This window comes from Oncorhynchus keta, chromosome 35, assembly GCF_023373465.1.
Source record: "Oncorhynchus keta strain PuntledgeMale-10-30-2019 chromosome 35, Oket_V2, whole genome shotgun sequence".
In the NCBI taxonomy this organism is placed as follows: Eukaryota; Metazoa; Chordata; class Actinopteri; order Salmoniformes; family Salmonidae; genus Oncorhynchus; species Oncorhynchus keta.
The window spans coordinates 54,945,796-54,973,031 of NC_068455.1; the positions used below are offsets into that span (position 1 = coordinate 54,945,796).

General features: G+C 44.2%; 2 protein-coding genes across 4 annotated transcripts in view; one reads left to right on the plus strand and one right to left on the minus strand.

Moving 5' to 3' along the window:
- Positions 1–27,236, minus strand: part of LOC118368638 (ankyrin-2) — a 107,897-nt gene that overhangs the window by 5,313 nt on the left and 75,348 nt on the right. Inside the window, 10 exon segments of the mRNA XM_052495729.1 lie at positions 155–246; positions 517–705; positions 2,394–2,558; positions 2,802–2,885; positions 20,321–20,390; positions 20,651–20,885; positions 20,995–21,144; positions 21,295–21,426; positions 21,562–21,639; positions 22,331–27,157. Of these exon segments, the coding sequence (XP_052351689.1) occupies positions 155–246; positions 517–705; positions 2,394–2,558; positions 2,802–2,885; positions 20,321–20,390; positions 20,651–20,885; positions 20,995–21,144; positions 21,295–21,426; positions 21,562–21,639; positions 22,331–27,157 (6,022 nt within the window).
- On the plus strand, positions 9,066–15,845 carry LOC127915557 (uncharacterized). Of its 3 annotated transcripts, none has more exons than XM_052495798.1 (2): positions 9,066–9,700; positions 14,596–15,845. In XM_052495798.1, exons 1-2 carry the CDS (start codon positions 9,139–9,141, stop codon positions 14,949–14,951), a joined length of 918 nt encoding a protein of 305 aa, XP_052351758.1. In that variant the 5' UTR covers positions 9,066–9,138; the 3' UTR covers positions 14,952–15,845. The 3 variants fall into 3 exon arrangements, with proteins under 3 accessions (XP_052351758.1, XP_052351760.1, XP_052351757.1); XM_052495800.1 differs by having other exon boundaries at positions 9,066–9,244; positions 14,140–15,845; XM_052495797.1 differs by lacking the exon at positions 14,596–15,845 and adding an exon at positions 11,617–12,473 and having other exon boundaries at positions 9,066–9,244.

Here is a 27,236-nt window from a genome sequence, read left to right on the forward strand (position 1 = left end):
TGTTTGGCATAACAACAATCATAGGTGTTGGTCATATAGCACAACCACAGCTGTATTCACACCATGCGTTCAGATAAACCACTCAGGAAACCAACAGGAATGTCCAAACAAAGATGGACGTGTCAATGAATGAACTCCCATTCTGTTCTCAAACCTTTTGACCACAGAACCGTCGTCCTGCACAACCTCTTTCTCTACTAAATGAGGAAGTTGGATTTTTCCAAAGCCTCCAGCATAACTCAACGCCTGGAAGTGACAGAACAAGGAAAAGGACATTTCAAACACCAAAACCCAGTGTCTCTGGTCCTAGGGTTGATCTTCAAACTGGCGCTCAATAAGGTTTTTAACAAGACGGATTAAAAACAGACATGCTTCTAAAGAACATGTTACAGTCAAGAAGCATTCAGCTTTATATTCCAGGCACAGTATTGCTAATATCAACCTGCTCTGCTCGAGCCACTGAGGTAGAAAAGACACTCCTGGCATTGTCACAACTCTCCCTCCCTGACGACTGACCTTCTCAAAGTCCTCCTTGGCCGAGGGGAGGTCTGCGGCCAGCGTTGAGTCACCCGTCTGCTTCTCCATCCTCTCGCCCCTCACCACCGTCGTCTTGACCACCTTGCTGACCTTTCGGCCCTGCACCTGCTCTGACTCGAAGTCTGAGGCCGTGGTGGCCCCCAGGGCCAAGGGCTCCGAGAAGGTCAACTGGAGAGGTCAAACACAGGGTTCAAAGGTCACTGATACAGTAGATTACAAAACTTGAGTATACAGTACACACTGTAAGGATATACAGTCATTATGGACACATTATATAGTGTGGTGTAGCCCGAACTATACACGGACAATGAATAGGCAAGGGATCTCAGCACATACACTCTTAGAAACAAAATCAGCTGTCCCCATAGAAGAACCCTTCTTGGTTCCAGGTATAACCCTTCTTAGTTCCAGGTAGAACCTTTTTGTGTTCCATGTAAAACCAAGGCTTCTACATGAAACCCAAAAGGGTTCTACCTGGAACTATAAAGGGTTCTTCAAATGGTTCTCCTATGCGGACAGCCAAATAATGTTTAAAGGTTCAAGATAGCACCCAAGTGTAGGGCTCAGAAAGCAGATTAAAGGTCAAATAAGGCTTTTAATGGAAACATCTAAAAATACATTCAAGTCAAAAAGGCTCTGTCAGAGCAATGAGACTTACTCTAAGCACCAAATGAGTCAAATGTACTTTATTCAAACATTAATGTCCATGGAGCTTTGGAGAGCTTGTTGCTTCTCTCCTTATGGCAAATCCCCAGTACAGTATTTCCCAGGTGCTGCCAATTTAACCAAAACAAATCACATTGTATTGGTCGTATACACATATATAGCAGATCTTATTGCGGATATAGCGATATGCTTGTGTGTGATGGGGTGTGTAGACATTGTGGATAGAATATTTGAGTATATCTGTCGGATACGCAGGGTAGAATAGCATAGATACAGAAATAGCTGAATAGGATGGCATTCACCCATCTGCTAAATTGGCCAAGTGACCTACCACAGGGTGTTATGGGAGGTGTTGTGTTCTATCTGGCAGCCATGTTGCTGTCGTAGGCCTACATGTTTCTCCATTGCATGGTGTTTTCTTCCACGTTTTTTGTTTTTGGGTTATTCATTGTCAAGCTTTAAAAATCGAAGCCAGGCTGCAACATTTTAGTAGCCTGGCTAGGACTGTGGCATGTGTCCGCACATTTCTCTCTGGACACACATGAAAGCAGCGCGATTGAAGTTGAATTCGCCGATGCGAGCGCACCAGGCTGTAATTTCATAAAGCAGATGACTCAACTACTGACTCATTTATTTCTCGCTTGCCTATTAGCCACATAATGACTGAATTGTGATCATTGATTGCCCTTGCTAGTATGATTGTATTGTGTATTGACATTCCCAGCCTTAGCTACAGTCATCCGTTTTTTTGGGTCAAAATATTGAGTCATAAATGAAGGCAGCAAACAATGTACCAGGCCAGCTGTGATTTACAACCAGATAGCAATAGTTTTTAAGACTACCAAGACATTTATTGGGGAATTATATGAATCATGCATTTGAACGGAATCCATCTATTTTTGCCAACAATGAATTATGTCATGGAATTTTGAAAACCTCTTATGAAGTTGGTTTTGAAGCATGAACTGGAGGTTGTATATGTTAAACTGATATTATGATTCAGTTTTTTTCTTCCATATCTACAAAGTAGTTCAAACGATGTCAGTTCCACATTAAGGCCCAGACACCCTTGTGACATCATAATATCCACATTATACGTAAACCCTGTAATACACAATCGTTTTCAGAAATACTGGAATATTGACCCCAAACAAAGACAGCAGGCTGACACACATACAGACAAGACTGACCTCGGTCTGATCTCCCTCGCTCCGGACCACAGTCCTCTTCACTACCTTGGAGAAGCCGTCTCCTTCCTCCACACTGACCATCTCCTGGTGAGATCCCTCCACCGTCACCTCCTCTCTCTCCACGCCGTCTGGAGAGAAGTACTTACGGATCACCTTCCGCGTGATCTGGGGGAAAGAGACCAGAAAGAGAGGAAAGTTACCACTGGTAGAGCACGGAGCTGCATGACTAGGTCATGTAATATAAAACACACGTACAGTATTTGCCTGAGGAGACTGGATTACTTTACAATTGACAAACACGGTTACATAGCAGTTACAGTATGTAGTTGAGATCTACTGTAAATCGGGGTGTGTTCAAGAGTTAAGTGTCTGTTATACAGTGAATGTAGTTGCAAAATGTCCCTTTACCTTCTTGACTACCAGGTTTCCATGCTCATCCGTGTACTGTTCCTCTGTCACTGTTTGCGGAGGGATGTCTGGCAGATCATCCGCCTAGAGAGAGAAGAGATACCCGGTCATACAACTGACCCTGAACAAATTACACAGCAAGTACACAGAATAACCGGCTTAAACATTGTAAAACCCACTCAAAAAGGAAATAAACCGTTTTCAATCATTATCTAAGACCATAAAGGTTTAATCAACAAAACGATATGGCATATGAGGGTGCAGAATGAAATAGAAATCCAAATTTGAAAAATGACCCAACCGTTCGAGGTGAAGTGCAGCACAGCAACAAAACTACCCACAAGCTAAAACTCGACTCCCGTCTAACCCCAACGCCACATCACACCACACGAGGGCAGGGCTCACTTCCCCTCATGCTCCTTCAATGCCGTATACCTGGATGATAACTCTGCGTCGGACCACCCTGGTGGTCAACACCTCCTCCTCTGAGCTATCCGATGACAGCAACCCTAGCTCCTCATTTATCTCCTGAGAGACAGCACACAGCCATTGTGGCCACCGTAGATCAGTATAACATGGTTACACATTTTGTTTAGTTACTTCAGGCACTGTTACTGCAGGCACAGAACAACAGGCAAGTGTTCCTTCTTTTCTCTTTCTTGGCTCTTTACTTTGCTCTCATAGGGATGCTGAAAAGGCATTCAAAAGTAGGCTATTGTAGACCTGATAGAAATTCAAAGAAGAACATATCCAGTATGACAGAGGTTCTATAAAATGGTGGAGATGGAAGATGAAGAGAAGGCACAGTTGCACAACAATTTCCAACAAAACCAGCCATGCAAGATATGGCCACGATAATCCAAAGAAATGGTGGCCAAAGCTGCAGACAAGTACGTCTGTATGGAATGTTGATGTGGAATATGAAGTACTGACAGTGACAGTGAAGGTAATTATTTCACAAAAATGTTACAGAATATATTCGTGTGTACTCTTCATTGCACCAGATAACCTAGCTGAAAATATAAGAAGAATTTGCAAACACAGCAAAAAAAAAAAGCATTCTAATAATTAAGCATTATCATTATTGATCAGGCTTTTGTCACATGATTATTCCATTGTGTTGGTCAGTAACCCCACTTTGAAGTGGTTTTGACCTGGTGTGTTTTGTTTGGTAAGTATGCACACATGCAGACACACCACTCATAAGCTTCTTGTATTAGTCTCTGTGTTTGAGTCAGTTGATGTCCTCTCTGGACTGTGGTAACACTGCAATCAGCCTGCGAAGCTGGGACACAAGCCAGGGCAGGGTGCAGTCATCATGCTTGACCTCTTACCCGTTCCAGAGAGTATTCATCATCATCGTACCCTGCCTGCGACCTGGAGGGTAGCTCCTCACACGTGGGTACAGTTTCACTTTCACTTTCTGGTCCGTCATAAATGCCATAGTCCCCAAGACTTTCACTACCCAAAGAGAAGCGATTTTGGTCATCCACCCGTAGGAACTGTGCACTGCATACAGGGCTTCCTTTGAGGAAGCCCGTTTCCAGAGTGCTGCAGAAGGGGGTTGGGGATGGAGGCTCCTCGATGTGGTAGAGGACCTCAGGTTCCTCTGGCTCTAGATCCTCTGCCTCTGAGAAGTCTGAGAAATCATCTTTGCAGTCAAAGAACTCCAGGTCTGAATTTTCTTGGGCGGGATCTGATTGGACAACTGGCCCAAATGAAGAGAGTGTTTTCTCAAATTCGCCGATCACTCGCTTAAAGTCTGGCGAGAATTCAAAGGCTTCTGCAGATCCAGGTGTAGCAGACTTTGAAGCGAACTCAGGACCCATCAGGGTGGTGGTTGTGACCTGACAATTATCTGACTGAGGGTCGCTGAAGACTGGAGAAACTGGACTCATATCAGTGGGGGACAACTGGCTACACTCGGAGACTCTCAGAGAGTGGCGTCCGGAAAATAGGGCCTCGTAATCTGCTGGCACCAGGAATTGGCTTGACATCGGCGAAAATAACTCACCCGAATGAGTCTCCTCGAATTCCTCTTGTGTAAATTCACTCCAGTCTGAGAATTCCTGAGTGGCAGAGTCAAGTACCTTTAGTTTAGGTGTCACTGCTCTATGGGTAGTGAAAGGGTATTGTTCACTGATCTGCAATGGGGTTGATATCAGAGGTTTGTAGCCTGTGGCTGTCTTTGTCTGCTTAGGTGATACCAGACCTGATATGCTTGTTTCTTGACTCAAGTCTAATACTGCTTTTCGCTCATGTAAAGTACTTTCCGTTACCAAGGTAGACTCTAATTTGCGTTGCATTTTCCCATAACTGGTCTTCAACTCTATTTCCTTGGCTGCTTGAGACGGAGCCTGGAAGTAAATGTTGATATCACTTGAACAAGTATTCTTCAAATGTGTGGTTACAGCAAGTCAGTTGGCATGCTCCAATAACATCCCATCAATAAACTGCAACACACCAACACGAGAGAACTTGGTTGACTAAGGTCTCGTTAGTAATTCTCTCCCACAACACCATGTCACATTTAAATCACTGCAAGAACATGGGAGAGCAAACCAAGCAATTATAAAGGTCAACATCACAGTGCCCAACAATGTCACAGTAATAGCAATATGCTTGCACACAAACTGTTACTAAGAGCTCAAATGAGTCACAATCGGTTAGTTCCATCACCCACCATCTAAGTGCATTGTGATCGTACACACATTCCTTAGATACACTCCATTTTGCACAAACCCATTGGTGAATCCAGACATCCCATTTCGACCATACAGTGTTATTGTCATCCTCCATTAGAATTGGGAGTTATTCCATCAATCCATAGCACGTGCAAAGTCAGCTTTATCATGCTCTCTCTCTTACCCTCTGTGGGGCATCCTGGGTCTTTATTGAATCAGCACTGAGGCGTAGGACCTCTACTTCTTCCTCACTTCTGTCCTTGACCTTCACTGGTTGTTGCTTAACCTGGACATCTTTCTGGACCTTTTTGACATTTTCCAAACCCATAGTGGCTTGGGGAGTTGGGATGGTTTCAGCATGCTCTGAACCATGCTTTGTCCGTGCCTGTTCCGTAGATGTGATAACCATTTCTGCTACTAGCCCACTGACCCTTGGTAACTCGTGATCTGTCGTGCTCATTTGTCCCTGCTCTTTTTCAAATTTAGTAGCTGGGACTGACAACAGAGTAACACCCACGGTGTTTTCTTCTGGCGACATTGGGACACGCTCAGACGTTAATACAGATGTCACATGACTCAACGCACCTGCTTTAAATGTCATTGTTTCTGTGCCTGTAATAACTAAACTCAACTCTTCATCTGATGCACCTGATTCAGGAGACGAGTGCCTTTGGTGGACATCGGCCCAAGAATCGACAGGTAAAGCTACGAATACAGTGTCTGATGACACAGACTCAGGCGAAGACGTTCTCTCACTAAGGGCCCGGGGTTCCATGAAGTACTGAGATAATATCCTCATAAACTCAGGCACTGGTGAGTCAGGCGATAGCCGTCTATTCCTGCCGACTGACTCTAGAGAATCAGGCGAGGATGGCCGACTCTCTAATGCTGATGATGATATGACCATTAGCTCATACTCAGAGCCAGAGGTCATGGATTCAGGTGATGATGACCTGTGTTCTATGGTGGCATACTCCATATTACATGAATCAATACCTGACACACCTGATCTTGTATACTGAGGGATTGGTGAGTCTGGAGAAAGCGATCTATTGTCATTAATCTCATGCATTGATTCAGGTGAAGATGATCTAACCTTATCCATTGACATCGTTGATTCTAGAGACATGGTTCTGTATTCAACAGACTCAGTGGATAGCGGTCTATCCTTCTCAACTTGTTTCTCGAATAACACAGATTCAGGTGATGACGTTCTAACATCTGCCTTTAACACCAGTGTTGCAGGTGATATGGGTCGGCAGTCAGGTAATGACTCGGGTGATAGAGGCTTATCCTCAGTCTCCGATACAGACACTATGACCCATTCATCTCCAGAGTCTGATTTGGAGTGAGGGGAAGCTGATCTGTGACCTGTTTCAAATGTACACTCCGATACTACTTCTGCTGCTAGTGATTCAGGTAAAACTATATCAGATACGCTTGGAACACTCTCAGTAGGAGCTACATCCTGATCAATCTTGACTGTCTCAATTGTAGTTTCTGAAGGTTCCACTTGCCAATCTGGTAGAGCTTCTGTGCTGATCTCAGTGCTACCTCGAGCAACTTCTCTCTCCTCTGGATAAGTCTGTATGCACTCTATACTCTCAGTCAAAGCTACATCCTGATCGATCTTGGCTGTTTCAGTGGTAGCTGCTGGTTCCACTTGTGGACCAGGTACAGCTTCTGGACTGATGTCTGTGCTACCTTGAGCAACGTCTTCCTCACCAGGAGAAGTCTCTACATATGCTTCGCTACTCCCAGTATACTCCAAGAAGCCTGTTTTACTCAAGAAGGTTTCTCCCACATATTGGGTGTCGTGAATTTGAGAGATAAGCTTGCAAAGCTCTGTATCATACATACGATTGTATTCTTCTACCATCATGGCTGTTCCAGGTACAGGTGAATCTGATGAAGCAGCCTTAGGTTTCTGTTCTGTTGCTTCTATTGACAATATTTCTGATGGGGAAACATGCTCAGGAATGAGACTTTTGGTTGGCAACACTGTTTCCTCAATGTCAGAAAATACCAAGTCAAATTCCATGTCTGATGTTATTGATAATGGAGATGAAGACCTATATCCTGTTTCTACTGTGCTAGACCCAAGTGCGATCTGTGTAAATAGTGGAACTGGTGACTGAGGTGAAAAAGACCTATGTCCATTCACGGATGCTACTGATTCAGGTGAGTCTGGCCTCAATTCAACAGAGGAGGACTCTGAAATGAGTGGAGCATATTCTACATCTGAAGCCACTGATTCAGGGGATGAGCACCTATATCCAATCATGGACTCTCGTAATATCTGTCTAAACTCAGGTATGGGTGAATCAGGTGACAGTGTCCTGTATTCATCTACAGATGCTATTGAATCAGGTGATGGGGGTCTATCCTCAGAAAGCATTGAGGCATGTAAGAATAACTCAGTTTCAGATTCCATATCTGAGCATATTGATTCAGGCGATGCTGATCTATTCCCTGTCACTAGTGTAGTAGTTTCGTGTTGTGTGTACTGGGGAACTGGGGAGTCTGGTGACAGAGCTCTGAACTCATCTACTGATGTTGTTGAATCAGGAGTGTCTTGTCTATCTTCAATCTCAGATATCAGAGGAGCATATTCTGTTTCAGACTCTGTTTCATATCCTGACAATGATTCAGGGGATGAGGACCTATATCCAATCATTGAAACGATAGACTCTCGTAATGCCTGTCTAAACTCAGGTATGGGTGAATCAGGTGACAGTGTCCTGTATTCATCTACAGATGCTATTGAATCAGGTGATGAGGGTCTATCCTTAAAATGCATTGAGTCATACAAGAATAACTCAATTTCAAATTCTTCATCTGACAATACTGATGCAGGTGATGATGATCTGCTTCCTGCCATAAACAGAGCTGGTTCTGGGAAATAATCCAAGTATTGTGGTAGAGGAGAGTCTGGAGACAGACACCTGTACTCATCCACTGATGCTGTAGATTCAGGAGAAGATGATCTGACGTTTGTCAGTAGCATGACTGATTCAGGTGACATGGGGCAATACTCTGATAAAGACTCAGGTGATAGGGGTCTTTCCTCTGTATCTGACACGATTGACTCCGGTGAGTCTGGTCTCTGCCAAAAGGCAAAAGCCTCAGATGAAGGCCTATCTTTATCTGAGAAGATTGTTAAAAAAATATCAGAAAGCTCACATTCCTGGTCTGACCATACTGATGTTAGTGATCGGGGTCTATCTTCATAGAATAACGACATTAAGGGCAGAGTCCCACATTCCATATCTGAGCACATTGACTCAGGTGAAGTTGATCTGTATCCAATAAAATATGGAATAGATTCAGGTAGTGACGGCCAAAAATCAGGTATGGGTGAGTCTGGTGAAAGCGCCATGTATTCATCAACTGATGCTACTGATTCAGGTGATGAGGGTCTACCTCTCTCTGAAAAGAGTGTCAAGAAGATGTCAGAAAGATCATATTCATCATCTGACAATACTGATGCAGGTGACGATGATCTGCTTCCTGCCATAAACAGAGCTGGTTCTGGGAAATAATCCAAGTATTGTGGTAGAGGAGAGTCTGGAGACAGACACCTATACTCATCCACTGATGCTGTAGATTCAGGTGAGTCTGGTCTCTGCCAAAATGCAAACGCCTCCGAAGTTATGTCGTCAACTTCCGAAGTCCCTGAAATCACTGATTCAGGTGATGATGATCTATATCCATATACAGAAGATGTAACACATTCAGGTATTGCATGTAAGAACTCAGGTATGGGTGAATCAGGTGACAGTGTCCTGTATTCATCTATAGATACTATTGAATCAGGTGATGAGGGTCTATCGTTGAAAAGCATTGAGGCATACAATAATAACTCATTTTCAAATTCTTCATCTGACAATACTGATGCAGGTGATGATGATCTGCTTCCTGTCATAAATATGGTTGGTTCTGGGAAATATTGTAGGTATTGTGGTAGAGGAGAGTCTGGAGACAGACACCTGAACTCATCCACTGATGCTGTAGATTCAGGAGAAGATGATCTGACGTTTGTCAGTACCATGACTGATTCAGGCGACATGGGGCAATACTCTGATAAAGACTCAGGTGATAGGGGTCTTTCCTCTGTATCTGACACGATTGACTCAGGTGAGTCTGGTCTTGATTCAATAAAGAATACCTCAGAAATGAAAAGGTCATATTCAATATCTGAAGTCACTGATTCAGGTGATGAGGATCTATATCCAATAGAATATGTAACAGATTCAGGTAAGTCTTGTCTAAACTCAGGTATGGGTGAATCAGGTGACAGTGTCCTGTATTCATCTATAGATGCTATTGAATCAGGTGATGAGGGTCTATTCTCAAAAAGCATTGAGGTATGTAAGAATAAGTCCGTTTCAGATTCCATATCTGAGCATATTGATTCAGGCGATGCTGATCTATTCCCTGTCACTATTAGTGTAGTAGTTCCGTGCTGTGTGTACTGGGGTACTGGGGAGTCTGGTGACAGAGCTCTGAACTCATCTACTGATGTTGTTGAATCAGGAGTGTCTTGTCTTTCTTCAATCTCAGAAATCAGAGGAGCGAATTCTGTTTCAGACTCTGTTTCATATCCTGACAATGATTCAGGGGATGAGGACCTATATCCAATCATTGAAACGATAGACTCTCGTAACGCCTGTCTAAACTCAGGTATGGGTGAATCAGGTGACAGTGTCCTGTATTCATCTATAGATACTATTGAATCAGGTGATGAGGGTCTGTCGTCGAAAAGCATTGAGGCATACAAGAATGACTCATTTTCAAATTCTTCATCTGACAATACTGATGCAGGTGATGATGATCTGCTTCCTGTCATAAATATGGTTGGTTCTGGGAAATATTTTAGGTATTGTGGTAGAGGAGAATCTGGAGACAGACACCTGTACTCATCCACTGATGCTGTGGATTCAGGAGAAGATGATCTGACGTTTGTCAGTAGCATGACTGATTCAGGTGACATGGGGCAATACTCTGATAAAGACTCAGGTGATAGGGGTCTTTCCTCTGTATCTGACACGATTGACTCCGGTGAGTCTGGTCTCTGCCAAAAGGCAAAAGCCTCAGATGAAGGCCTATCTTTATCTGAGAAGATTGTTAAAAAATATCAGAAAGCTCACATTCGTTGTCTGACCCTACTGATGTTAGTGATCGGGGTCTATCTTCATAGAATAACGACATTAAGGGCAGAGTCCCACATTCCATATCTGAGCACATTGACTCAGGTGAAGTTGATCTGTATCCAATAAAATATGGAATAGATTCAGGTAGTGACGGCCAAAAATCAGGTATGGGTGAGTCTGGTGAAAGCGCCATGTATTCATCAACTGATGCTACTGATTCAGGTGATGAGGGTCTACCTCTCTCTGAAAAGAGTGTCAAGAAGATGTCAGAAAGATCACAATCATCATCTGACAATACTGATGCAGGTGACGATGATCTGCTTCCTGCCATAAACAGAACTGGTTCTGGGAAATAATCCAAGTATTGTGGTAGAGGAGAGTCTGGAGACAGACACCTATACTCATCCACTGATGCTGTAGATTCAGGTGATTCTGGTCTCTGCCAAAATGCAAAAGCCTCCGAAGTTATGTCGTCAACTTCCGAAGTCCCTGAAATCACTGATTCAGGTGATGATGATCTATGTCCATATACAGAAGATGTAACACATTCAGGTATTGCATGTAAGAACTCAGGTATGGGTGAATCAGGTGACAGTGTCCTGTATTCATCTATAGATGCTATTGAATCAGGTGATGAGGGTCTATTCTCAAAAAGCATTGAGGTATGTAAGAATAAGTCCGTTTCAGATTCCATATCTGAGCATATTGATTCAGGCGATGCTGATCTATTCCCTGTCACTATTAGTGTAGTAGTTCCGTGCTGTGTGTACTGGGGTACTGGGGAGTCTGGTGACAGAGCTCTGAACTCATCTACTGATGTTGTTGAATCAGGAGTGTCTTGTCTTTCTTCAATCTCAGAAATCAGAGGAGCGAATTCTGTTTCAGACTCTGTTTCATATCCTGACAATGATTCAGGGGATGAGGACCTATATCCAATCATTGAAACGATAGACTCTCGTAACGCCTGTCTAAACTCAGGTATGGGTGAATCAGGTGACAGTGTCCTGTATTCATCTATAGATACTATTGAATCAGGTGATGAGGGTCTGTCGTCGAAAAGCATTGAGGCATACAAGAATAACTCATTTTCAAATTCTTCATCTGACAATAATGATGCAGGTGATGATGATCTGCTTCCTGTCATAAATATGGTTGGTTCTGGGAAATATTGTAGGTATTGTGGTAGAGGAGAGTCTGGAGACAGACACCTGAACTCATCCACTGATGCTGTAGATTCAGGAGAAGATGATCTGACGTTTGTCAGTACCATGACTGATTCAGGCGACATGGGGCAATACTCTGATAAAGACTCAGGTGATAGGGGTCTTTCCTCTGTATCTGACACGATTGACTCCGGTGAGTCTGGTCTTGATTCAATAAAGAATACCTCAGAAATGAAAAGGTCATATTCAATATCTGAAGTCACTGATTCAGGTGATGAAGATCTATATCCAATAGAATATGTAACAGATTCAGGTAAGTCTTGTCTAAACTCAGGTATGGGTGAATCAGGTGACAGCGCCCTGTATTCATCTACAGATGCTATTGAATCTGGTGAGCCTGGTCTCTGCCAAAAGGAAAAAGCCTCAGATAGCATATGTCCAATTTCTTCTGAACTCACTGAATCTGGTGACGATGGTCTGCTTCCGGCCATAAACATTACTGGTTCTGGGAAATATTGTAAATATTGTGGAATTGGTGAGTCTGGAGATAAAGATCTATGCTCATCCATTGACTTCACTGACTCAGGAGAATCTGACCTCAACCCACTCTCGTTTGATAACGTTTGACTTAGAAGTTCTGATTTCTGTACATACTCTATTGTACTCCCACAATACTCAAACATACCTGTTTTACTAGCAAAGGTTTCCCCTGCATATTGGGGGTCATGTATTGGAGAGATCAGCTTCCAACGATCTGCATCATACACAAATTTGTAAATTGGCACTCGCATGACTGATTCTGATGGTGAATTTGCATATTCAATATCTGAAGTCACGGACTCAGGTGACGATGATCTACATTCAACAAAATATTCAAGTAAATGCTGTCTAAACTCCGGTATGGGTGAGTCAGGTGACAGTGCCCTGTAGTCATCTACAGATGCTACTGAATCAGGTCTGTCCTCAAAAAGCATTGAGGTAAATGAGAATAACTCAGTTTCATATTCCAAATCTGACAATACTGATACAGGTGACGATGATCTGCTTCTTGCCATAAACAGAGTTGGTTCTGGGTAATGTTGTAGGTATTGTGGTAGAGGAGAGTCTGGAGACAGACACCTGTACTCATCCACTGATGCTGTAGATTCAGGAGAAGATGATCTGATATTTGTCAGTAGCATGACTGATTCAGGTGACATGGGGCAATACTCTGATAAAGACTCAGGTGATAGGGGTCTTTCCTCTGTATCTGATACTATTGACTCCGGTGAGTCTGGTCTCTGCCAAAAGGCAAAAGCCTCAGATGAAGGCCTATCTTTATCTGAGAAGATTGTTGAAAAAATATCAGAAAGCTCACATTCCTGGTCTGACCATACTGATGTTAGTGATCGGGGTTTATCTTCATAGAATAACGACATTAAGGGCAGAGTCCCACATTCCATATCTGAGCACATTGAATCAGGTGAAGTTGATCTGTATCCAATAATATATGGAATAGATTCAGGTAGTGACGGACTAAAATCAGGTATGGGTGAGTCTGGTGAAAGCGCCATGTATTCATCAACTGATGCTACTGATTCAGGTGATGACGGTCTACCTCTCTCTGAAAAGAGTGTCAAGAAGATGTCAGAAAGATCATATTCATCATCTGACAATAATGATGCAGGTGACGATGATCTGCTTCCTGCCATAAACAGAGCAGGTTCTGGGAAATAATCCAAGTATTGTGGTAGAGGAGAGTCTGGAGACAGACACCTATACTCATCCACTGATGCTGTAGATACAGGTGAGTCTGGTCTCTGCCAAAATGCAAAAGCCTCCGAAGTTATGTCGTCAACTTCCGAAGTCCCTGAAATCACTGATTCAGGTGATGATGATCTATGTCCATATACAGAAGATGTAACACATTCAGGTATTGCATGTAAGAACTCAGGTATGGGTGAATCAGGTGACAGTGTCCTGTATTCATCTATAGATGCTATTGAATCAGGTGATGAGGGTCTATTCTCAAAAAGCATTGAGGTATGTAAGAATAAGTCCGTTTCAGATTCCATATCTGAGCATATTGATTCAGGCGATGCTGATCTATTCCCTGTCACTATTAGTGTAGTAGTTCCGTGCTGTGTGTACTGGGGTACTGGGGAGTCTGGTGACAGAGCTCTGAACTCATCTACTGATGTTGTTGAATCAGGAGTGTCTTGTCTTTCTTCAATCTCAGAAATCAGAGGAGCGAATTCTGTTTCAGACTCTGTTTCATATCCTGACAATGATTCAGGGGATGAGGACCTATATCCAATCATTGAAACGATAGACTCTCGTAACGCCTGTCTAAACTCAGGTATGGGTGAATCAGGTGACAGTGTCCTGTATTCATCTATAGATACTATTGAATCAGGTGATGAGGGTCTGTCGTCGAAAAGCATTGAGGCATACAAGAATAACTCATTTTCAAATTCTTCATCTGACAATACTGATGCAGGTGATGATGATCTGCTTCCTGTCATAAATATGGTTGGTTCTGGGAAATATTGTAGGTATTGTGGTAGAGGAGAATCTGGAGACAGACATCTGTACTCATCCACTGATGCTGTAGATTCAGGAGAAGATGATCTGACGTTTGTCAGTAGCATGACTGATTCAGGCGACATGGGGCAATACTCTGATAAAGACTCAGGTGATAGGGGTCTTTCCTCTGTATCTGACACGATTGACTCCGGTGAGTCTGGTCTTGATTCAATAAAGAATACCTCAGAAATGAAAGGTTCATATTCAATATCTGAAGTCACTGAATCAGGTGATGAAGATCTATATCCAATAGAATATGTAACAGATTCAGGTAAGTCTTGTCTAAACTCAGGTATGGGTGAATCAGGTGACAGCGCCATGTATTCATCTACAGATGCTATTGAATCTGGTGAGCCTGGTCTCTGCCAAAAGGAAAAAGCCTCAGATAGCATATGTCCAATTTCTTCTGAACTCACTGAATCTGGTGACGATGGTCTGCTTCCGGCCATAAACATTACTGGTTCTGGGAAATATTGTAAATATTGTGGAATTGGTGAGTCTGGAGATAAAGATCTATGCTCATCCATTGACTTCACTGACTCAGGAGAATCTGACCTCAACCCACTCTCGTTTGATAACGTTTGACTTAGAAGTTCTGATTTCTGTACATACTCTATTGTACTCCCACAATACTCAAACATACCTGTTTTACTAGCAAAGGTTTCCCCTGCATATTGGGGGTCATGTATTGGAGAGATCAGCTTCCAACGATCTGCATCATACACAAATTTGTAAATTGGCACTTGCATGACTGATTCTGATGGTGAAATTGCATATTCAATATCTGAAGTCACGGACTCAGGTGACGATGATCTACATTCAACAAAATATTCAAGTAAATTCTGTCTAAACTCCGGTATGGGTGAGTCAGGTGACAGTGCCCTGTAGTCATCTACAGATGCTACTGAATCAGGTCTGTCCTCAAAAAGCATTGAGGTAAATGAGAATAACTCAGTTTCATATTCCAAATCTGACAATACTGATACAGGTGACGATGATCTGCTTCTTGCCATAAACAGAGTTGGTTCTGGGTAATGTTGTAGGTATTGTGGTAGAGGAGAGTCTGGAGACAGACATCTGTACTCATCCACTGATGCTGTAGATTCAGGAGAAGATGATCTGATGTTTGTCAGTAGCATGACTGATTCAGGTGACATGGGGCAATACTCTGATAAAGACTCAGGTGATAGGGGTCTTTCCTCTGTATCTGATACGATTGACTCCGGTGAGTCTGGTCTCTGCCAAAAGGCAAAAGCCTCAGATGAAGGCCTATCTTTATCTGAGAAGATTGTTGAAAAAATATCAGAAAGCTCACATTCGTTGTCTGACCATACTGATGTTAGTGATCGGGGTTTATCTTCATGGAATAACGACATTAAGGGCAGAGACCCACATTCCATATCTGATTCAGGTGAAGTTGATCTGTATCCTATAAAATGTGGAATAGATTCAGGTAATGACGGCCAAAAATCAGGTATGGGTGAGTCTGGTGAAAGCGCCATGTATTCATCAACTGATGTTACTGATTCAGGTGATGAGGGTCTACCTCTCTCTGAAAAGAGTGTCAAGAAGATGTCAGAAAGATCACAATCATCATCTGACAATACTGATGCAGGTGACGATGATCTGCTTCCTGCCATAAACAGAACTGGTTCTGGGAAATAATCCAAGTATTGTGGTAGAGGAGAGTCTGGAGACAGACACCTATACTCATCCACTGATGCTGTAGATTCAGGTGAGTCTGGTCTCTGCCAAAACGCAAAAGCCTCAGATGTTATGTCGTCAACTTCTGAAGTCCCTGAAATCCCTGATTCAGGTGATGATGATCTATATCCATATACAGATGATGTAACACATTCAGGTATTGCATGTCTGAACTCAAGTATGGGTGAGTCAGGTGACAGCGCCCTGTATTCATCTATAGATGCTATTGAATCAGGTGATGAGGGTCTATTCTCAAAAAGCAATGAGGCAAATAAAAATAACTCAGTTTCATATTCCATATTTGAGCATATTGATTCAGGTGACACTGACCTGTATCCTGACATAAACAAAGTTGGTTCTGGGAAATATTGTAGGTATTGTGGTAGAGGAGAGTCTGGAGACAGACACCTGTACTCATCCACTGATGCTGTAGATTCAAGAGAAGATGATCTGATATTTGTCAGTAGCATGACTGATTCAGGTGACATGGGGCAATACTCTGATAAAGACTCAGGTGATAGGGGTCTTTCCTCTGTATCTGATACTATTGACTCAGGTGAGTCTGGTCTCTGACAAAAGTCAATTGCCTCAGATAGTATATATTCCATTTCTGAATTCCCCGAAGTCACTGATTCAGGTGATGATGAACTAGACCTTGTGGACGAGAAAGCAGATTCAGGTAATTCCTGTCTAAACTCAGGTATGGGAGAGTCAGGGGATAGTGGTCTATGCTCATTGACTGATCCTATAGATTCAGGAGAGGATGTTCTAGCGTCAATACCCAGAACTATTGAATATTTTGAGTCAACTACTTGAACTTCAGCATCAGATACTGATTCAGGTGACAATGATCTATGATATGATTGAGCAGTTTCGAGAAAGAATAGTGAATATTGGGGTATGGGGGAATCCGGGGATAAAGATTTACATGCTTTCAATGACTTCGCTGACTCTGCCTTATCTGATCTCAAAACAGCCATTATCTTAACTGACTCAGGTGGGAGAGGCTTATGTTCAGACTCAGAATCAGATGACAGGGGTCTGTCCTCTGTAACCTCAGTTGATGAAGTTGGACTTTCTCGTTCTGACGTCTGCACATACTCTACGATACCCTCGGCATACTCGAACATACCTGTTTTAGGGGTTTCCCCGACATACTGGGGATCATGTATTGGAGAGACCAGCTTCCAAAGCTCTGCATCGTACTTAAGTTTGTAAGCTGGCACTCGTATTACTGATGGAGGATCATGTATACCTTCATCAGATACCATTCTTGGTGACACAGATGGTTCTTTTGGAGTTTGGGCTAAACCAGGTACTGATAGTCCTTTCTGAGTTTCAGGTTTACTCAATTCGGGAAATAATTGGGCTGTGGAGTTGAATATTATTGGTGGACTTTCAAGGACACCTGATTCAGTTACGACGTCTTGGTCTTTTGAACGTGAGCTACGCTCACTGACTGATCCAGCTGACTCAGGTGATACGGGTCTATCTTCAGTAGCCACAGATATCGAATAAAATATCTCAGAAACCTCATCATCTGGTAACGATTCAGGTGATGATGATCTATGACGAAACGGAACAGCTTCACGGAACAATGGGGAATATTTGGGGACAGGGGAATCTGGTGACAATGATCTATGTTCATCCATTGTTCCTGTTGATTCAGGGGACGTTGTTTTAATATCCTTCAACAACATCAGTGATGAAGATGACATGGATCTATACTCTGATAATGACTCGGGCTTAAAGTCCGACTCCTCTACCGGAGAATCTATTGATAACTGGGTTTTTTCAGGTTCGGATGTCTCTTCTTTTCTCTGTCCAGCATACTGAAACACACCTGTTTTACTACAGTAGGTTTCGCCTACATACTGTTGGTCATTTATTTGAGAGATAAGCTTCCAAAGCTCTGCATCATACACAAGTTTGTACTCTGGCTCTAGTATTGCTGATGGAGGGAAATGTATACCTGATGCAGATACTGTTATTGGTGACACAGATGAAGGTTGAGCTACGTCAGGTTCTGATCGTCCTTTCTGAGGTTCAGGTTGTCTAAATTCAAATAATGGTGCAGTTGCGGACTCGGTTAATATTGGTGGACTTTCAGGAACGTTTATACCTGATTCAGTTACAGTTATTGGTGACACACATAGTGATTTCGATTGAGTCAATGCTGAATAAGTTATCTCCTTTTCAAAATCTAAAGCTTCAGGTGAATCTGGTCTATGCTCTGTACCTATAGACTCCAGAGACATTGGAACACATTTAGTTTCTGATGATACTGATTCAGGTGAAGAAGATCTATAATCAACAATAGAGTCTGGTAATATGTGCCAAAACTGAGGTGTCGGTGAGTCAGGTGATAGCGCTCTATACTCATCTATTGATGCTATTGATTCAGGTGATGAAGGTCTATCCTTATAAAGTAATGAAAGTAATGGTGCGGTTTCATAATCTATATCTGAAAATATAGATTCAGGTGATGATGATCTACAAAACCTCACTAAAGCAATGGGTTCTGTTTGCCAAAATTGTGTAATTGGTGAATCTGGAGACAGATATATGTGTTCATCTACTGATCCTGTTGATACAGGTGATGATGCTTTGATATCATTCAGTAACATCAGTGATGTAGCTGACATGGGTCTATAGTCTGATAAAGACTCAGCTGACAGGGGTCTTTCCTCTGTATCTGATACTACTACTGACTGGGGTGAGTCTGGTGATAATGTCCTCCTCTCTAAATACTCACTGCCCGGGGATATCGCTCTGGAAAACTCTCCCCTGTTAGGAACCATAGGTGTCAAGGGCCTGTCCTCTGCTTCTGCTAGCCCTGGTGCTAGTAGACTACTTGCAGCTCCAGGGGCACTTAAGAACATTTGTCCTGGGGCATAAGATGGTATTTCTGCAGTTTCCCATTCAACCTCAGGGGGCGGTAGAGGAGACAGGGGTCTGAACTGAGGTATGGGTGAGTCAGGCAAGAGAAGACTTAGTTCAGTATCAGATGACAGTGACTCGGGAGATGAGGCTCTACTCTCAGTCAACAGTATGGATGAATCAGGTGTTGATGGGCGATACTCGGGTATATGTGAGTCAGGTGATTGGGACCCAGACCTATCATCTGATGTCACTGACTCTGGTGAAGATGATTGGTCATGCATTGAAACTACAATTTTAGTAGCATACTCAGATGCTGAGTCAGGAGATAAAGACCTTTTTTTGGTTTCGGAACGTAGAGAATCTGGAGCCAAAGATATGTCTAACTCAGACACTGGAAGAGCTGACACCTCTGCTCGGGTCTCAGCAGTTGAGTCATGTGATATCTGGATAAATGCAGTGCTGACAATGGATTCTACTGTGACCGACTCCGGAATCAGAGTGGTTCTTGACACGTCTGATGATGTCTGAGCTATTGTCTGTGATTCCTTACTCACCCCAAAGGTGATAGACTCTGGGGTCACGGGACTGAAATCTACAGGTCTGAGGTAATGCTCAGTGGAGATAGCTTCCTGGTCAAGAGTAGCCTGGTTTACATCAATCAAAGGCATGGAGGTAGGGGAATCTGCCTCATAAACCCGGCTGGCTCTGTAAGTTCTGGGTACCTCATCCAATTCCATTGGTGTTTTCTTGGATTCTTCACTAGTTGATTTCTCTACATATCCAAACAGGACTTTGTAAAGTCGGTGCGACACCTCGTCAATATGATCCTCTGAGAATATCTCACATGTCTCTTTGGGGCGTACCACCTCAGAAGCCTGAGGAAGCTGAGTAGACTGAGTAAGTGGTAAATTCATAGGCTCGGCTGTAATACTGATCTTCTCAGAAATCAGTTCAGTTGTCTGAGAAGTCCTAGTGACGGAGGTGGTGGAGAGGTAAGTGTAGTACTCTGAGGTTTGCTGTAGCTCCACAGACAGCTCACTGAAGTCTGGCTCGGCCTGGTCACATTCAGTCAGACTGTCCCCAAAGTCGGTCATGGACAACGGACGGCTCTCACAGACACGCTTACTACTTTTAGTGGGTGACTCTTGGTGACTCGTTGGCGACAACAACCATTTGTTGGCACTTTCAGCCTGGGGGGGCTGGAGTGACCCCTCGCCACACTCTGCACCACGCTGTGCCCCCTTCTCTTTATGCTTGACAGATAGAGATGATGAGGAGGGAGGGGTGGGCCCGTTGTAGGCAGAATCTAGGACGTGAGAGGTGAGCTGGTAGGGGGAGGTGCGGTACAAGGTGAAGAAGGGACTTACTTGTTTAAAAGTGCCCATGTGTAGTGACTCAGCCTTGTCTGATCCACTCTGTGATGTACCGCCCACAGAACTGAGGAACAAAAAAACAAGTCAAACATCTAATAATAATAACATGTGAAATCTCCCCAAAAATGTAAATACAGTTATTCTTAAAAACGGTTTATTTCTAGTGATTTTAACAATGCAAATCAAGATTATTTGACTGAACTGTTTGTTTCTACAACCATACAACATTAGCAGAATATAGCAGAAAACAACATAAGACCTTTTTAAGCATAACAATTTCTCTTTCACTCAATACTTCACTCTTACACTGACTGGACGACTTACTGTGTCGTTTCACCCTCTTTCTGTAGCTTCTCCTTCTGGGCGTGTCTCAGGAGGCCTGTTACTGATGTGTCTGTCTCCACCCGCCCTGACGTCTCGTGCAGTGATGACATGCTGGAGGAGAGGTCCTCCTCTGACACCATGAAGGGCCCCTGCCTGGACCCTGGCCCACTGGGGGTGCCGTCTGTACGCCTGCCTGGCCGGGGACTGTCTATGTCCTCATGGAGGGCAGAAAAACCTGGACAGGCATAGATATGGACACCGTTATTAACCTGTGATCTCTTTGGCATGGCTAGTACATTTTGGTTGATAAAGATATTTATATTTTGCTTGGTAATACACTATACCTTCACTGTGATCCAATGCAATGGTCCTCTCAATCTCTGCATAGGTGTGGGACGATGTGTCCTGCTGGGTGGACTTGATTATCTTGGTTTCGATGAGGTGAACAATGTCCATCCTGTTGATCTTGGTGAGTCGTTTGATCAATGTAGTTTCTGTGGAAGGAAATAACAACAGAATAACTAAATATCATAACAGTAAATAAGCCATTCTGAAAATATGAAAATGATCAATAATAAATACTCAGAATAGTCTAAATGTCGATAAATATTCTAATACAATAAGGAGTGATATATCAGCATTACCTGTAGCATGTCTGCCATCCCTGCCAGTCCAGAGCTTCAGCAGGGCATGGCTTTGGTCCTGTAGTGAGTTCGGATTCTCCATCCTTATTAGATTGATCCTTTCCTCGCTGAACTCCAGCTCTCGAGCCAGCTCTACAAAACCCACCAGACACTTTTCACTGTCAACTACGTAATGTTGATGTTAACATGTGTTTAAATCAACATTATCTTCAGCCTTTATTGTCTCTGACACTCTAGGAAAGCCACCATGCCTGGGGTTCCACTCACCCGTCCAACTGAAGCCCAGGTGGTCGGCTATTATTTCCAATCGTTCCTCTTTCCTCTCGGCTTCATCCTGGGGATCTACTGTAAATGCCACCACAAGGATGGCCAGGCAAAGTCACATTCACATTAGGAAGAAAAGGCTATCTTCAACCGAGCACATGAGTAAAAAGACTCTTCACTGGCTTTCTTGTGCCATGTAGTGCTATAATGTTAGCTATTTGGAGGTATGTGTCGATAATTAACAGTAACTGAAACAGATGTGTATTTGGTGTATAGCTTCTTATGCTGTTGGTTTATAGGGCAGCAATACCATCATAAATTATTATCATGTGATTTTGGCAACTCTAGAAGAAGAAAACACTAACGGAAATATACTGTATGGAAAGTAGATAGTAGTAGTTTAACAGCTCTGACAAAATGTAATCTCTCATTGTATTCAATTCAGCTTTTCTCCTACAGCCTAATTGGGTTCATCAAACACATTTGATACTAAGCCTGTCTATGACCTATGACACATGTTCAAGCTAAAACTGATTCTAAATTCCTTAATTGAGTCTGACTTTAAGTCAATCTTGAGATTTTTAGAACACATAGAAGGAAAAGAGACAAATACAAACACAAAACACCACTTAAACACCACAGAAGCAACCACAAAGAGTGTTAACCTACAAAGAGCCTTAGCTACAAGACACAGAGAAGCGGCGCCTTTTACGGCTAGCTTTGCTAGCGAGAAACAATATAGAGAGAATGAGCCCAGTGAGGAGAGGGGTACCTTGTCTTCTGATTGTATCGTTGGGAATTCGTTGCATCTGCGTGTCAACAGGGTCGTCCCACAGGGGTCTAATGGGATAGACATCTCCGGAAGTAGGGAAGTGCATTTCGGGAAAAGACTCTCTCTCTATGGCGGAGGGGTCTATGCCGCTGCTCTCGTCATCCGAGATGGCAGCGGTGGCAGCCTCACGCTCTTTGTCTTTATCGGCCTGAGCCAATCTCTCAACCAGCTTTGCCGCTTCGTCACTAATCTCATTAACAAACTCTATGGACTTCTTGCGTGGCTCGCTTTTCTTTTTGGCGGGGGTGGAAGTGTGGGACGGCTGACCAAGCTTGCCTCTAACTGGCAGCCTGGATTGGAAGCCGAAGCATGACTTTGGCTTGGTGGAGTAATCAGCGCTCATGGGACGAACCTGGCCCTTTTCAGCAGATGTCTTGTCTCCCTCACAGAAGCTCTTGGCTTTGGAAGACGAAGTCTTGGTTTTGGGAACTGCAGAGAGACCTGCATCTGTCTCAGACTTTCTCCTCAAGTCCTTTTTAACTGGGAACTTTAGCTTTGTGTCCTGGGAAGACTCAGTATGTTTAACTGATGGCTCAGGCTTGACAGGGTTAGCCTTGCCTTTGACAGGTATTCTTGATTTTGACTCTGTAGAGGGGATCTCTTTTTTAGGAGTAGCTGAATAGGGGGATGTAGAGGAGGAAGAAGTTTTAGCTCGACTTTGGGGGCCAGCCTTGGCTGGAGCCATAGCTGGGGTTTTAGTTGGGATCTTTTTCACTTTTTCACTAGAAGTTGGGGTTGTGATTTTTTCCATGGTTTTGGGGAGTTCTATAACCGAATGCTGCTCCTCGGGAGAGGAGTCAGAGGACTCTTGGTCCTGTTCAGGGTACACCGATCGAGTGACAGTTGTTACTGCTGTAACAACATTAGCTATCATTGGGTCTAAATAACTATTTTCTACCTCTAGGGGGGTCTCCTCTACAATTGTATCTGGTTTAACCTCTAAAGCCTCAGGAGATACTGAGTCTTTGTCTTTCTTAGTGGTCTTAGCTGAGGCAGAAAGACCCATTCTAGGGATTCTAGATTTAGAGGCGTCTGATTTAGAAGGCGAGGCTGCTACGGCCCCGCTAACTGTCTGATCGTCCTCTGGAGCACCTTTTGCTTGTTTCTCATCTTCCTCCACTTTTATTTCCAGAGTCAGGTTGAGGCCCACTTCACTTTTTAATGTAGCTCCTCTATCTCCTGGCTCTTCTCTGACCTGTTCAGACAGCGCCTCCTCTAGAGGCTGCTCTCCTATCTGGAAGAAGGCAAAGCCCTCGTCCTCATAGGTCCGTTTGGTCATGTCAATAGCTCCGCTCCGGGTCATCTCGAAGAGCTTCCCCTCTTGGAAGAGGAAAGGATTGGGCTCGCTGGTTGGCGTGCTCTCCTCTGTGGGGCTCCTTCCTGGGGTGGTGTCTGGGGTTTCCCCCTGGGAATGCCGGTCCACCATCAGACCCAGGATCTTCTGCTCTTCCTCTTTGACACGGGCCGCGAAAGCGTCGTCATCCTCACGCATTGCGCTCCAGGGGTCTGCCTCCGCGCTGGCGGTCACGCCCTTCGACCTGGTTCTGGGAGGTTCCTCTTCCTCATCATCTTCCTCTGTGTCGTCATAGATACAGATCTCAGGTTTGAACATTTCCCTTGCTTGTCTGATAATGATGGTAGAGGATGTTTCTGCCTCAGGGGCTCCTGAGTGCCCCCTGTAATCTCCTTTCACTTCATCAGTTATATTACTCTCTACCTGGCAGGGAGCCTTTACAGCAGATGTCTGCAGACTGCCTGTATCTGCCTCTTTCTCTCCCCCATCATCCTCCTTGCTTCCCCTCGAGTTCCTCAAGCTTTCCTCCTTCTGCTCATCGGTTATGTTTGCAGCCCCCTCAGAGCTCGAAGACATGGTAGCCATTTGAGCTAAACTGTCTTTTTCATCTGTGTCTTTGTGCGAAGGAACTGATTGTGAGACATGTTGCTCTGAGACAGATTGAGTTCCCTCCACTGCTGCCGTTGTAGCTACACTCTTGGCCTCTGTATGGTGGACTCCTTCATGCACACCTGCTGAAAAAGCAGAGGGAGGTTGTACTTTAACAAGGGATTCAGCAGAAAGAGCTAACTCTGAGGTCTCTTTGGCCCCAGTGAGCTCAGTCTCATTTGCGGACTCTAGTTCAACTGTTTTGAAGCTATCGTCCCCTGCTTCGTCATCTGCTGAGGCACTGATATATTTTCGAGAGTTCTCTTTGGTTCTGGCGTCCTGGTCCATTTCCTCAAAGGTTTTTATTTTGGCTGCCATTTTAAACATCTCCTCCTCTGGAGTGAATTTCCTCTGTGCTTCTGACTCATCATCATCTTCCCCTGAGTCTTCGTTTATGACAGCTGATGTGGACACCACAGATAGGAACATGTTGTCGGGGGTTTTAGGGTTTACCTCATAACTTACCTCTTCAGAACTAGGGGTGTCGGGGGAGAGAGGACTCTTACCAGAGCTTTCCATCTGAGACAATGTCTGCTCGATACTGTCATCATCATTAGCACTAGCCTCCTGGTCCCTGAGTAGCCTACTACGCAACACGTCTGGGGGGTAGTCTGTGGCTTTGGAGGGCTCTGGGTGGCTAGAGGACTCACTGGGCTGAGCGGGAGGGAAGTTTTTTTGCTCTACCGGGCTGCTCTCTAAGGAGTCACGACAAGGGGATTCCTTTGTTGGGCTGGGCTCGATAGAGTCTGGGGTCCTATGGGAAGAGTTGTCTTCCATGAGGGGACTGCCTTCGTCTAGAGAGTCTCTGTGGCTTATGGTCAAAGAGTCGTCGGCAAAAGGACTGAGGGCGTCCGAGTCTTGCTGGCTTAAAGGCAATTCTAAGCTTCCTTGATGTTCGGTAGAGGCACTAGAAGCAATGGTTGCAGCTAAGGCTGAGACGAGCTTGTCATCAGGGCTCTCCTCATCACTTAGGAAGCTCTCTAAAGTCTCAGAAACTCTCTTTGTAAGCTTTCTCGGTTTAGAGGACTTAGACTCGACCGTCTGAAAAGATATGGACTCACTTGTGGTGTGGTCGTCTGCAGCCTTGCTGGAAGAGACAGGGAGGGTTATTTCATTTGATGGCTGGTCATCAATGGTCCCCACACCGGAGTCTCCAGACTTATCCTTACTTTTCTTGTCATCTTCGACAGCTATAGTAACAGCTGTTGAGTTTTTAGTGGACTGGTCAGCATTTTTGGGAGAGAGAGAGAGACTATCAGGGCTTGTTCCAGGAGTTGCTAAGCCCTGGTGTTTGAGGCTATCCTCTGAGCTCAGGTGAGGAGGACTAAAATCACCCAGGCTGGCACTGGGAGAGTCTGCCACGCCCTCATGTTTTAAACTATCAGAGCTATCATCGAGGACAGAAATCGGAAACTCTATGGTTTCAGTTAAGTATGACTGGGCAGCAGGACTACCATCTACAGAGATCGGCCTAAACTGTTGGTACTCTGGGTTGTCCTCAAGCTCTGCCTTGATTTCAACACCAAAATCTTTGGAGTGCTTTCGGGGTGGGTTAATTTGCTTGTCTCTCTCTGTGTGGTGCTTGCCAGGTATTGCGTCTAGTGACACTTCCCGTTCGTAACAGGTTGATGTGGCTTTGATGGTGGATTTGGACTGAGTGGGCTGTGATTCTGATTCTGTTGTTTCATGCTCAGAAGAGACGGTTTTGAGCTCGAAAAGTCCAGACTTTCTCTTTGAGGGGTCCTGCCCCTTTTGGAAGGATCGCATGAGCTCCCTTACTGACATGGTCTCCTCCAGCTTCTCAGACTCAGTTTTGGGGGACTTAAGTGGACCCTGTTTAGCGATGCACTGTCTTGCGGGGCTTTGTTTCGGGATGGATTCTTTTGCCTTTTGAGGTATTTTGCTCTCCACAGCAACCTTTGAAGGTTTGGTGCTAGTTTGCTTTTGGCCCTTTCGCTCAGCCTCCACTTTCTGCTGAAGGGCTTTGACTTTGTCTTTTATGGATCCAATGGGGGTCTCCTCTACTACTGGGGACACAGGTGACACTGGTTTAGGGTCTTTGGGTACGCTAAGGAGAACATCCCCATCGGTCGATTTTTCCACCTGTTCCTGGTCCTTTCCTTTCCTCCTGACTGGCTTTTGCAGGTCAAAAGCAGGAATTTTGATGTCTTTCTTTGTTGTTGTAGTTGTTGTTGTTGTTTTTGTTGTTGTCATGGTTCTTTTTGCGCCTTTGCGCAGAACTACCTCTGTGAATTTCTCTTGGACCTCTTTCTCCTGGGTAGTTTTACTGGTGCCCTCGGGTACATCCAGGAGATATTCTTTGAGTTCACCACTCAGGTGTTTGACCATCCCAGACACATCTTTGATTGCTTTAGGTCTGGGAATCCCTCTGTTGACTCTGACTTCACGTAGTACTGGTTCCTGGGGTTCCAAGGCAGCCATATGTTTGGCCTCTTCTATCTCACAGTCTGAGAGGAGGACCCACTCTTCTTTCATTCTGGCTGCTCTTGCCGCCTCCTTTGCCACCTCACCCTCATATGTTCCGCTCCTAAGTATCTTGCCCACTTTCTCCAAATCCTCTTTGACCTTCTCCATGATTTCAAACGGCTCGCCTTGAACCTCATCAGCCCCTTTTTCCAGACCGCTCCCTTCCATGGATCTGGATTTGTCTGTAGAATCCGTGGTTAGGATTGCGGTCATTTTGATCAGGTCTTGTTTCATCTCAGACACATCGGAGAGGAGGTCCGGACTGGCCAGAGCCGTAGAATCTCTGATCAAATCTCCTTTCCGGACCGTAGTCTCCGTCGACGTAGTGTCTTCGTCATCTTCCATTTTGGCAAAAGGACAATTAAGGAGCAAAAATAATAATAAATTGAAATGAAAAGGAGACAGACATTGGAGAAT